A 13,871-nucleotide genomic window follows, 5' to 3' on the forward strand; every position below is an offset into this window, starting at 1 on the left:
ACCAGCTCGAAAATTAAGAATTGTTCAGTCCAATACCGTGATGAACCGTTGTCGAGAAAATTTCCCCCGGTTGACAATGCTCCTATAGACAATAGACAATAGACAATTTCTTTATTACAATTTCATCAAGAAATGTTACAGCGTCAAATTTTACAGATACAAAGTGAAAGGGGAAAAGCTTCTTCAGTGTTGTGTGTTGTCTTGCCATGCAAAGAACTCATTTAGGGTGTAGAAAGCTTTGTCTACCAGCCATCTCCGTAGCTTCCTCTTCATCAGCAACGGGCCTCCAATTTTCAAGTGGTCTGGTAATTTGTTAAGCATCTTCACACCTGCATACAGTGGTTTCTTTTCAAACATCGCTGTTCTGTGGCCAGGCAGCACGTAGTTTCCTGCATATCTGGTGTTGTATTCATGTATATATCTTTGTTTAGGCGGGTCTTCGGTTACACAGTAAAAAACAGTTTCTAGGATGTAGATGGAAGTCACTGTCAGGATGTTCAGGTTTTTGAAGGCATCTCTACAGCTTTGTTCTTTACTTATTCCTGCTATTATTCTGATAGCCCTTTTTTGCATAACCAGGACCCGGTTAAGATTGTCCATAGTGGATCCACCCCAGACAGTAATACCATAGCGTATATGGCTTTCAAACAATGTATGGTATGCAGTCCTCGTTGCCTCAGGGGTACTAGTCTCTTTGATTCGTTTTATGGCAAAGCGAGCTGGCCCGAGTTTTTGGCAAAGACAAGCTACATGACGATCCCAGGATAAATTTTTATCAATTATGACACCTAGATGTTTGATTTCTTCAGCTGCTGTCAGATTGGGCATTTCAGATACTGTAGACTTTTTATTTCCAAAAGTAATTTGCTTGGTCTTACTTTCATTGAGGACTAAGTCATTTTTCATACAGTAGTCCTGTGTCATATTGAAAGCTATATAGGTGTTTACTTCTAGTTGATCTATGTTTCTGTTTGCTGTAAGCAGCACAGTGTCGTCTGCATACATGACCATCTTGCTGTACTCCTCAAGGTGTTCTGGGAAGTCATTAATAAACAGGCCAAACAGAACTGGCCCTAGGACAGAGCCCTGGGGAACACCTCTGTTAGTCGGTAGCAATTCAGATCTGACAGTATCTGTAACCCCTTTTGTTGTGTGTTTTATTTCTACCATTTGGCTTCGCCCTTTTAGATAACTTGCAAAACCATTTCAGAGCTGTTCGCTGGATTCCTAAGTTTTGAAGTTTAGTTAGAATAAGATCATGTCCCAAGGAATCAAAAGCCTTGCTTAAGTCAAGATACAGGCTGGTGATAGTGTTGCCATTTTCTATGTTCTCAATGATATATTCAACAAGGCCTAGTTAGTTTTAAATGTCATGCGTATGTGAATCTTCGTCAGTATGTCAGTTTGTGTGGTCGACCTGTGTACTTAAGTAAATGTTTTGTATTGTCTGTGTTTTAGTATTGCCAATCTACCATTTCTCACATTTATTCTACATATTTAATTTACACAATCTTGTTCCAGTTGGTCTGTCTAATACATGTCATAGTTGGTCAGTAACGGTTTTTGTCACATATCTTCAGATTCATAATTGTATATACAGTAGACCCCCTCTTAACCAACCTTGTATTAACCGATAATCGGATTATCTGCCTTCGATCGTAAAATAATACAGTTTGTTTTAACCGACCTTGCTTTGATAGCAGTTCGGTTTAACCGCCGCTTTCTAGGAATCTCGGCATATCCGCTCCCACGCTGGGCGATGAGAACTGAACCATACGCTTATCTCCACAGGATACAACTAAGAATAAGTTATTTTGTATTGATCACAAAAAATATAGCACAGCCTATTGTCAGTTTGTCATCATCGTTCATAGCGCGAGCACATCTGATCTGATTTGTTATCTGTACGGCAAATTTATAACATCATAAAGTGCGTTACGATTTTGAAAACTAATTATCTTATCGCTGGAGTAAACAAACAACACTACTTGTGGGGAGGGCAGGGAAGGGGGGTTAACAACTCCAAGGTCAAGATAGTTTTCGTGCCTCGAGCCTCCAGTGAGAGGCTATAAATAAACATCTTGTCTTTTAACAAAATGGTTGCTTGTAGCTTTAATTTTGACAAAAGGTTCTGTACTGTATTACGATGGAATTGGAAAGCATAAATTATAACATTACAGTACTAAAGTTATTAAAATAGGAATTTTTATTGACTCTTGCCTAGTATTATAATATATTTCACTGAAAGTAGGCCAGTTTGACTTAACCGTGTTTTGAAAGGCTAATTATTTATATGCTTTATAGTGACTGTAGGAAAAATATAATGTGTAACATGAGTGAAAAAGGCCTCTGCTGCACTCGAGATCATTCCCACTAGTTACACAAATAACTATAAAATAAACATTTCATCAAAGACTCGACTCAGTAGTCGATCGGCCCCTTTGTATTGAAAATATCAGTGGTACTTTATAAGTCTGTTGGCAAATAAGTCCCTTTTGCACAAACTGGCCGGTTGTAAACCATAAACTTGGGGAGTCTGGTGATCTAAAATATAAAATCAATAACTAAGTTTTCTTTAATTTCCTGGGACAGTGCATGTCTGGGGAGTTGATAGGACAAATTACAATTATCACATTCATATCCCCCACTAGGATCAAATTTGTTTTTCCTTTGATGCATTATTTCTCCACCATATTGTAATATTGTATGCCGCACTTGTAAAATGATTAAAATTTTATAATATACAATCTTTTTCAAATACCTACCATCTTTAATTTCCTGCAGTTTGACCATATAGTGTCTATTTAAAGAGTGACATATTTTAGAGAGTAACGGCTTAACCAAACACATCATCATACAATCACTTTGATTAATATTGCATTTTGTCTGATTATTCTAATATCAATCAAGAGTAATATAAATAACTAGCTGTGTGCCCGTTCTACGCACGGGGATCTTATATTAGTCAGTTGAAACCTTATTATATAAAGAACAGCAGTTGGCTTGCATATTTTCAGATGTGCTGGCAAAACTAAACCTAATATAATGACATATCAAGAAAAAGCAAAACTTATACAGTAAGACATCAGTTAAATTGGATACTACTGTAATAAATAAGGTGCAACACTAACGATAACTAATTTGTAAATAGTGATGTGTTGGTACATAAAAATTATTCTTGTTGATACCACCAAGGAAAAAACCAGTACCAAAAAACCAACGTTTACAGTTAAGAACTATAGTACATCCGACCAATTAAATGCGTTAATCCAGTTCCGAGGCTATCGATCTCTCTTGGTTTTGGTTTTTCTGACAAAAAGTTATCGAAAATCTAAGTTATTTCCTATTAATTGAATTTTATTTGTAAACAGCTTTTAATATAAACATTTTGGTGACAGTTTGAACTAAACAACCTCATCCAAACAGCTTTTTGTTATTTAAAAGGTCGCGTATTCTCTAAACTATGTTTCGTACATGTAGTTAACATGAGAAGGAAATGTGAAAAAAATCACACAATGTTGTGTTTTTTAACGTTTTTAATTTGATTTCCTAAGTAGGTAGGCCATGTATTGTAGGGAAAAGTACCGGTATCAAGGATCGTCGTCGAATAGGTTGTCATGAATAATTGGGTAGGCCTACGTACCCAAGATACAGTCTATGGGCTTATAGGCTGTATGGTCCAGTTATTGCAGCACATAGCGGTGAGTAGAAACCGAAAGAGACACATTGGAAAAGTGAGTTTATAGCATCATCCGTAAACCGGCAAACCTCTGTTACTATCACCCACTGCAGTTATGATTTTTCACTTTACACTTCACACAACCGCCATTGAAACGCCGTCAATTAGTGAAATCCTTGTTAGTAAGCTATTGGCGACGATGATTTTATAAAAAATGTAAGTTCCCAGCCCTATACAACACTGATTCAAGGTCTTTTTCCCGGCTATCAAAACTTCAGAACAATTTTATACACAAAGAATCTCTAATTTAATTTACGGTTACAATACACATTATTGAACTTTCGATTAATTAAATAAATTCTTTATGTAAGAAAATCTTTCTTTATGAAAATCGTTTTTAATCTCATATGGTTTGGATTTTGCTTTCAAAACGTTATTAGACATTTTTGAGGTATTTGTAAACAACATTTAATGTAAACATATCAGTGGCAGCTAGAAAAAATAATCTTGATCCGAACAGCTGTTCGTTATTTCATAGATGGTTATCTGATGGACATTGGGAGAAAACTTGACAAAAATCGCACAAAATCGGGTTTTTAAACATCCGTCATTTTATTTAAAAAATAGTGAGGCCATATTTTAATGGCTAAAGACAATCTCGCCAATCCAGTGAATACATTAAAATGATTTGGATCTTGATAGGTACTCTCGTTTTTCAGGAGAAGGCCGCGTAAAATGCCTCTTGGGCCTTAACAGACAGACCGACAGACAGAAATAGAGATGAGACTTGTTTCGGCTTCTTTAATGTATAAAACGGAAAAATAATGTAAAAGTTTATAATTTTTAGCAATGTACAGACACAACTCTAATTTTATTTAAATAGATTTTACCAATATCTAACAACATTCAACAATTCAATATCATTTAAAGATCCAGTATTCAGTTTTTTTTATCATTTTTCAAGGTTCAAGTGTCACATCATGGGTAATTTTAATTTTTAAGAAGGTGTTAATATTAAGAAGTGTTAGTAGTTCAAGAAGGTGATTGGAGGAGGACAGTAAACAGATCTCTCTTGATCCCACATACAGACTTCTGGGGTAATGTAATTATACTGGCCTACACTCATAACATCAAATATTCCACTGCGCAGGCTCTGTGTGATTAATGTCTTCATAAGTCGTATTTAAATTAAATTAAATTCATTTAAACCCCACCAGAAGGCAACTTTTTATGTTTTCATAACTTTATGGAATATTAAATTATATAACATATAGGTGTGAATAAATTTGCATTTGCAGAGATCAATCAATTAGTAGTAAAGATCTCTTTTTTTCTTAACAGGCTACTGTACTAACACCTGAGGTAGCCGTGCCCCCCGCAGGCCTCTCTGCAATCTTGGATCGCCTCAGCCGCAGTCCAGCTAGCCACAGCCTTGGCTGCTGATGACAACACATGCATCTCCATCAACTCATCTGCCTGAGGAAACATGGATTTTTGCAAGTCAATTATTGTTGAAAGCTATCTCACCACGCCATGATGTGACAAAAATTCTATTAGTTTAAGCTACAGATTAAAGATCTTAAAGATACAATCAAGAAAATAATAAAAAAATCACCATACAAAAGGTTTTGCATTTAATATTTTATATTGAAATCCTAAAATGATTTTCAGCTTCACCCAAAGTCAGGATAGATTAAAAAATAAGGTAAAAACATCAGTCTTCATCTATCTGGTGTTTTTACAGGTCATCAAAAGTGTGGGGAGTACCAATAAATCAGCATTTGACATTTTTATCTTTCTCATCTATATATATAAAATCCAATGTATGTTTGTTTGTATGTATGTTTGTTTGTTTGTTTGTTCTTTATGGACTCCGAAACCGCTTGACAGATTGTAATGAAACTTTCAGGCATTATTAAGCATTATTCAAGAATGGTTTGTGTGAAGTTTGGTACAGATCCGTCAAAAGGGCTCCGCCCCAGTGGCTCTGGAGTTTTCCATGTTAACCTTATGAGTACTCATATTTAAATGGAATTAAAGAATCTTAACAGCTGGTTCAACTAAGCAATTTGATTCTGTGATGTTCAATAGCATTAAAAAGTTAATAAGTTCACCAACAGAGTGCAGCACGATTATCTTTTTTAAATTTATGACAACAGCTAATTTGCAGCCAAAAGATGAGTGAGCGTAGCGAACGAAATTCAATCAGGACATGATTGAGCCATGCGAACGAGCTCATCTTGAAAATGAACGAGCATTCAACATAAAACCACATTAGGACAGGACGACATCTGTCGGGTCAGCTAGTTGATTATAAAATGTGCTTAAATATATCTTCATATGCATCACATTCCATTCTACACTCATCCTTCACTCATATTTGGGTTAATTAAGACTCACACATTGGTGTAGTCTCCATCTCAAATTATGATGATAAAAAAAGAGATATATTTGTGAAATACCACTGACTAACATATAATAACTATCTCTCACAAAATATACTACCTAGAATTATCAAATTTGGCATAAGGGATTTCTGTACGGTGTAGATGTGCAATAAGAGGGGGTTTTTACATCATTTGATATTTAAGGAGGTTTGGAAGGAGGGGGGGGGGCGTTTTCAGTAAAATTATACAATGAAAGCCTTTATATTTTAGTTTGTATAAGCTAAACCAATGCTTGAATTTGAAATCTGATGGGAAATGGTTTGTGTGAAAATCAATGATCAACAACTCATGTAGGTATTTAAAATTATTTTCAATCTCAAATGGGTTTTGACTAAAATCAGTTTAAAGTTAAAACTATGAAAATATACTTTTTCCTATTTTTGAGCCTCAAGATAAGGCAGTTACCATGATAAGCAAACTTACTTTTGCACTGTTTAGGTAAAAAATAAAAAATCTTAATAGATTTACCAGAAATTGAAAATTACCTAGTCAAATACTTAACTTGCTTAGCATGTCAGCAGGGTCCTGAATGTTCTTGAAGATGTCAAACCTTGTGACGTTCATAAATCTGGTTAATGCTTTTAAAGCAAAAAGTGAGGCCAGATGGGGAAACAACCTCCATTGCTAAAAACAGGACAATGGTTTAAGTAATTTAAGAACCATTCTAAGCAGACAAAACAATCATACATTAGCCAAACAATAATGATTAAGAATCATCTTTTAGATAAAAGGGGACTTTTTGTTATTTTCTAAAGCAGAAAAAATAACAGTACCAGGATATCAAGTATGTCACAGTAAACGAAAGATAGAAAATCTTAGCAAATATTGCTTGGACAAATATTGCAAATATTGCTTACTCACAATTATTTACTCATACAGTAGAGTAGACTCCAATTATCTATGATTTGATTAACAATGCTGGGGATTAACCACAATGTCAAACAAATTAAATTTTACCATAATATATTATGCATGATACATATACGTAATTGTATACGTAAGTGTAAAACAAAGTAAGAATGAGGTACACTATTTTAAAATATTTTACTATAACCTAACCTTAACCTGTTTAAAGTTTACAAAGTCAATTTTAGTTATTTCAGAGTCATTTTAGATTAGGTTTGAATTATACACAATCAATCAGCCACTAATTATTATTGTTAATAATGAGAATGTTCTGTATCACAATAAAGTGATTTTCAGCAGGATAAGAGACCCAATACCATTGTTCAGTAAAAGGCCAGCTGACCATATGAGCATAATCCCCACATGTCAACAACAATACAATAATAAAAATTTGAAAATGTAAACATTCCAAGGTAAACATTCTGGTTCAAAAAGTGCAATTTTTCTCTCTTGTAATATCGTTTCTTTGTGTAACATAATTCATTTCTCTCTCTTTTTATTTTGACTTATTTCATTTACCTTTTCCTTTTGTGTTCATTAAATAAACCTTTTTTAATTTGACTCTAAATTCTGTGTACTGTGAGAACATTTGGACATTCATGAAACATATCTTCTCAACTAGAGACAACATCCGACCAGATCTTCTTTCAAGACCTTAATAACGTCAAAGTGGTAACATAACTATAGTTCAGTGTTAAAAGTTCAACCAAAAGTCCATAATATTTTCTGTTGTCAAAATTAAATTAATAACCCATATACAGTCCACTTTATTATTTCTACAATAACCTTTTGATTACGCTACATCTTTGGTCCGTTCGCGTCGGATTGTTGATTAACCAATTGATTGGATTAATTATTTGGACTTTTGGTGAAGATTAAAGACGAACATAACCTCATAAACTCTCAATATTGTCGTTCCCGCATATTTTGTACTCCCCCTCTACCTCTATCCCTCTCACTCTCTCGATCACATTAGCCTAATAGGCCTACTCCAATGACTGAAAGACTCTGTGACATTATAGTCATTTTGTAAACATTGTACCAATCCTTCAGTGTTTATATTTTTTGTTGATTGGTTCCGAGTTTAGGCCCACAAAAGGTTTAATTGAACTAGCCTAATTCATTTTGTTTTATGTAACGAAGTGAAATAACTTTTGTGCCTTGTGTATTTTGACTGTATTTGTGTTCAATGATGGCTCCTGTTAACCTAGGCCCTATTAAGGTTTCTACCTATGAAAGACTAACTAAACAGTTCAAAGTTAGACTTGGAAAAATTCAAGAAAATATAGATTCTATTAATGAAAGTGCTAAAGCAAACAACCTATCCTCTGTGCAAATAAAATCACTTCATAACTATTTAGATGAAATCAGGAAAAAGCGAGACGACTTTGAACTAAATTTCAGGCGCGTTTTTGAACATTGTTCTGACGAAGAAGTCGATGACATTATTCTAAATGATGATGAAAACACTATTGGTGAACTATGTATCCATCTTTGTAGTACTATAGAGTCACTAATCCCTGTTGACGAACCTCAATCTCCTCCTCAAGAAATGGTGAATAATTCCAACTGTACTGCTTTCATGCAACCTGTTCGCCTACCGCAACTTGACTTGAAAACCTTCTCGGGAAACTCAGTGGATTAATTTCATCAATCTTTTTGATAGCACTGTACACCTCAACACATCTCTGTCTCCAGTATCAAAATTTCAATACCTACTAAGTTGTCTAACTGAAGAACCTCTCAATTTAATTAAAAACTTGAACATCAGTGCATCTAACTACGAAAGTGCATACAATTTGTTGCGCGATCGATACCACAATCACAGACGCTTAACTGCTTTACATTTAAATGCCATATTGGATCTTCCCATTGCTACATCTGAAAATACAAAATCAATACGTGAATTTCTAAATCATTTTCTGGAACATACACAATCACTTATTGCTTTAGAAAGTGACATCACTACAAATGACAATCCTTTGCTGTCAGCTCATTTGCTCCGTAGACTTGATAGAAATTTACGGCAAAAACTTGAACATTACCGCTCATTCAAATCATGTGAAACTCATTCGTTACCATCTGTGGATGAATGAAGAATGCTCAAACAGTGAAGATGCCAACATACACTCTTCAACTTTTTGTCACAAGGCTAATTCAAAGCCTGCCCTTACATCTAGTAAAAATTACTCCAAACCAAGCACCCGCTATACTGCACTTGTAAGCTCGGGTGATCACTCCACTTCTGTAAAGACATTTCCATCATGCTTTGCCTGTCAACAAACCGATCACAAAATCTACATGTGTAAGGTTTTTGCTAAGAAATCTCCAAACGAGCGTTACAAACTTGTTAAGGAGCAAAATAAATGTATTTCATGTCTTGGCAATCACACACTCAAAGATTGTCGCTCAACAGGCACATGTCTTAAATGTAAACAAAAACACCACACCTTGTTACATTTCGAAAATGTTGTAAAGTCGGTGCAGCCTCCTCCTGTAGCCAAACCCTCAAAACCTTCAACTGCTACACCTTCTGTAGTCGCTTCTGCTCAACCAGAAATGTCGCTCTCGATTTCTCAGCCTGCAACTACGGTACTTCTAGGCACCGCTCTCATTAAAATTACCGCTACTAATGGAATCTCTCATGTCTTTTGATGTCTGCTCGACAGTGGAAGTCAACTCAACTTCATGACAGAGAGGGCTGCACAGCTATTAAACGTCTCTCGTCACCGCTCTACTCACACAATCGTGGGAATCTCTGCATCGCAATCCTCGACAAAGGGACATGCACTCCTAGAACTATCCATACTAGGCAGTGAAGTAATTGCTTCAAATCAACCTTTCCATATTCTAGATAGAATTTCCGCTCCTTTGCCTCGTACTCAACTCTCTTTTGAGGTTTACAAACTGGTAAAACCTTTTGTCCTCACAGATCCGACCTTTCATATTCCTCAGAATATTGACATTCTCATAGGAGGTGCTTTGTTTCCAGAACTTCTTACTCATCAATCCTACCCATTGGGCTCAAACCTTCCATTCGTTATTGGAACACGATTGGGATTTGTGTTAATGGGCAATGCACCAACTTTGTCTAACTCTTCTCCCACCTCATGCCATTCGTCTCTACTATCCACTACGGACGAGCTACATAATACTCTACTTCGCTTTTGGCAACAAGAAGAGGTACCGCAGTGCAATCTTATCTCTGAAGATGATCGCCTCGCTGAAGATCACTTCAAATCAACTCACTCCCGCTCTCCAGATGGAACATATGTTGTTCAACTCCCTTTCAAGGACCAACATCAACCTCTGGGCACTTCAAAATCTGCTGCTGAACATAGACTTCACTCAATTGAACGAAAGTTTGAATCCAACTCTAATTTCAAAGAATTGATCCCCTCTCACTCCTGGCGCTACGTTCCCTCAACGGACAATCCCGCTGATTGTGCGTCACGTGGTTTGCTTCCTGCTCAACTCATTGATCATCCTCTATGGTGGAATGGCCCTCCATGGTTAATTCTTTCAGATGATCATTGGCCATCTAATCGTTTCATTCCCATAAACTTGCAAGACACTCAAGAATGTAAAACTACTCCTCTAAATGTCCTAGTTTCAACCCAACCTCCAGAATGGGATCTTCTCTCCAAGTACTCATCGTGGTCCAAACTACTTAGAGTAACAAGCTATGTCTTGCGGTTTATCCACAATGCACGTAGCTCCGACCGAAGACATGGGCATCTCACCGTCTCTGAACTTAAGAACTCAGAGCGTACGATCATCAAGTGTGTACAAGCTACATGTTTTACGAACGAATTGACTCTACTTCACAAAACCAAACCCAGTACCTCTAATCTTCAACGTTTAGACCCTTTTCTGGATGCTTCCGGCATAATTCGTGTGGGAGGCCGGCTTAAGAAGCTATCGCTGAAATTCAACGTCAAACACCCAATAGTACTTCAAAAGAAGCACCATATCGTTGATCTTCTCATAGACGTTGTCCACACTACTCACTTACATTCCGGACCACAACTGACCCAAGCAATCCTTTGCCAAAACTATTGGATTCTTTCGGCTCGTCGAGTCATACGGACACGTATTCATAAATGTGTAAAATGTTTCAAAGTGAAACCAAAGAACATCACTCCTCTCATGGGAGATCTTCCTACCGCAAGAGTAACTCCAGCTCAACCATTCACTACCAGTGGCGTTACCTATTGTGGTCCCTTTGATATGAAAGTTGTTATAGTGTTCCCTCTCCCTCAAAACTAAGCCATACAACTTAGAAAGACCTGTAAATAGCTGTAAATAATATTCAGAATATTCTTCAGTGCTCCGTTTTTTACACAATTTGGTGTTCATTGTTATAAAACTATCGTTTTATGGAGGCCGGTATGTTCAGTAAAAGGCCAGCTGACCATATGAGCATAATCCCCACATGTCAACAACAATACAATAATAAAAATTTGAAAATGTAAACATTCTGGTTCAAAAAGTGCAATTTTTCTCTCTTGTAATATCGTTTCTTTGTGTAACATAATTCATTTCTCTCTCCTTTTATTTTGACTTATTTCATTTACCTTTTCCTTTTGTGTTCATTAAATAAACCTTTTTTAATTTGACTCTAAATTCTGTGTACTGTGAGAACATTTGGACATTCATGAAACATATCTTCTCAACTAGAGACAACATTCGACCAGAGCTTCTTTCAAGACCTTAATAACGTCAAAGTGGTAACATAACTATAGTTCAGTGTTAAAAATTCAACCAAAAGTCCATAATATTTTCTGTTGTCAAAATTAAATTAATAACCCAGATACAAGTCCACTTTATTATTTCTACAATAACCTTTTGATTACGCTACATCTTTGTTAATAATGAGAATGTTCTGTATCACAATAAAGTGATTTTCAGCAGGATAAGAGACCCAATACCATAATACAGTAAAATATGTTTGAAACCTCTGAAAACTTGGGCGCTCAAATAGTTAAAAACATTTGTTACAATCTTTTTAAATTGTACATAGTGCATAGTAGCCCAGGCAAATTAGCCCATAAAAGAGCTGTAGCTCCTTAAAACTGGGGGAAAGTTGGAAATCGTTTTAATCTGCTTTGGAGATCCTAAATAAATTAAAAATGAGTTTGCGACGGATTCTGAAGTGAGCTAAGTGCTTAGGAAGCAAAAAACTAGGTTGATTTTGCTCATTTTTTAGTTTTTCGCTTAAAACTCATAAACAGTGCATCCCACAAAAAAGTATTTGCATACTTTTCTAAAGAACATTAAATTCCGCGTCGAATGACCTTAGAATCATTAAAATCGGTTCAGTCGTTCTGCTACAACCAAGGTTCAGGTACAACAACAAGGTTGCAAGGTACAAGGTTCGGTCGTCAAAGTTCAGTAATTTGAACATTCTCCTTGTCATCCTATTTTTGATGATTACAGCGTGTTCCGCCAGATGGCAGCGTATGGCTATCGTTTTTGGTTAAAATTAAAATTACTGAACTTTCACGACCTGTTGTAGCAGAAGGACAGAAACGATTTTGATGATTTTATTGTCATTTGACATGGAATTTAATGATCTTTAGAAAAGTATGTAAACACTTTTTTATTGGGATGCACTGTTTTTGAGTTATAAGAGAAAAACTAAAAAATGAGCAAAATCGACCTAGTTTCCTGCCTCCCATACACTTAGCTCACGTCAGAATCAGAATCCGGCGCAAACTCATTTTTAACTTATTTAGGATCTCCAGAGCAGATTAAAACGATTTCAAGCTTTCCTAATATTTTTAAGAGATACAAGTCTACTTTGCCTAGGCTATAGTGAATTTTAACTTTGGTATTTCTTAAGGGGGTCCATTGATGTTGGTGAAATAGCAGAGTTGAGCTGCAGCGGAGAAACGCAGAGTTGAAACGTTCCTTTCAAGTATCGAAGAATTCTTTTTACTGCTTCCCAGTGAGGCACTCCAGGATTCTTGTTAAACCTACTCACACAGCTGACGGCATATGAAAGATCTGGACGTGAAACTTGAGCAGCAAATAATAAACTTCCAACTGCTTCTTGATATGGTACATTCTTCATTTTTTTCGCTTCTTCTACAGTTTTGGGTGATTGCTCTTTGGAAAGTCTTTCTCCAACATTTATTGGAATAGAAACAGGGTTGCATTGATCCATGTTGAATCGTTTCAATACACTTTCAAGGTAGGCTCGTTGATCGATGAAAATCTTCTTGTTTTTCCTATCCCGGGTTATTCTAAATCCCAGAATAAACTTTGCTGTCCCCATATCTTTCATCTTAAACTCTTTCATTAGTCGTGACTTAAGGATTTCTTTGAGATGTTTATCATCATGAAAAATAAGCAAATCGTCCACCCAGACTGTAACGATTAACATCCTCCCATTTTTCACCTTGTGATAAACGCAGGAATCAAAGTTTGACTGAGCCAGTCCTATTTTTGTCAAACATGAGTGAAGTTTCTTATTCCACACACGACTGGCTTGTTTTAGACCATATATGCTTTTTCTTGATCGGCAAACTTTGTTTGGTTCTTGATGAGATCCTTCAGGTTGATTCATATATATTTCTTCGGTGAGATCTCCTTGAAGAAATGCAGAGACAGCATCCATTTGGTCTATTTCAAGGTCCTTTTCAGCAGCTAATGCTAATAAATTGCGTACAGAGCTGTAACGCACAACAGGAGAGTATATTTCATCATAGTCTATGCCTTTGCGTTGAACACATCCTTTTACAACGAGTCTTGCTTTGTGGCATATGACGTTTCCATCTGCATCTCTCTTGGTTTTAAATACCCATTTAGAGTTTAAAGCCTTCCTTCCTGGTGGA

The 13,871-nt window shown here is 36.1% G+C and overlaps 1 protein-coding gene across 8 annotated transcripts in view; it reads right to left on the minus strand.

Annotated features, from left to right (window-relative positions):
• LOC128982747 (peroxisomal acyl-coenzyme A oxidase 3-like) overlaps positions 1-13,871 on the minus strand; it is a 177,620-nt gene that overhangs the window by 31,832 nt on the left and 131,917 nt on the right. For all 8 annotated transcript variants that reach the window (XM_054401695.1, XM_054401699.1, XM_054401698.1 and 5 more), the window contains 2 exons: positions 6,628-6,750; positions 5,035-5,155 (listed from right to left, as the gene is read on the minus strand). In XM_054401695.1, the coding sequence (XP_054257670.1) occupies positions 5,035-5,155; positions 6,628-6,750 (244 nt within the window). The remainder of the gene's footprint in view (positions 1-5,034; positions 5,156-6,627; positions 6,751-13,871) is intronic.

This window comes from Macrosteles quadrilineatus, unplaced genomic scaffold (assembly GCF_028750875.1).
Source record: "Macrosteles quadrilineatus isolate MER2022 unplaced genomic scaffold, UCM_ALF_1.0 Scaffold_1__1_contigs__length_201487025, whole genome shotgun sequence".
Classification (NCBI taxonomy): Eukaryota; Metazoa; Arthropoda; class Insecta; order Hemiptera; family Cicadellidae; genus Macrosteles; species Macrosteles quadrilineatus.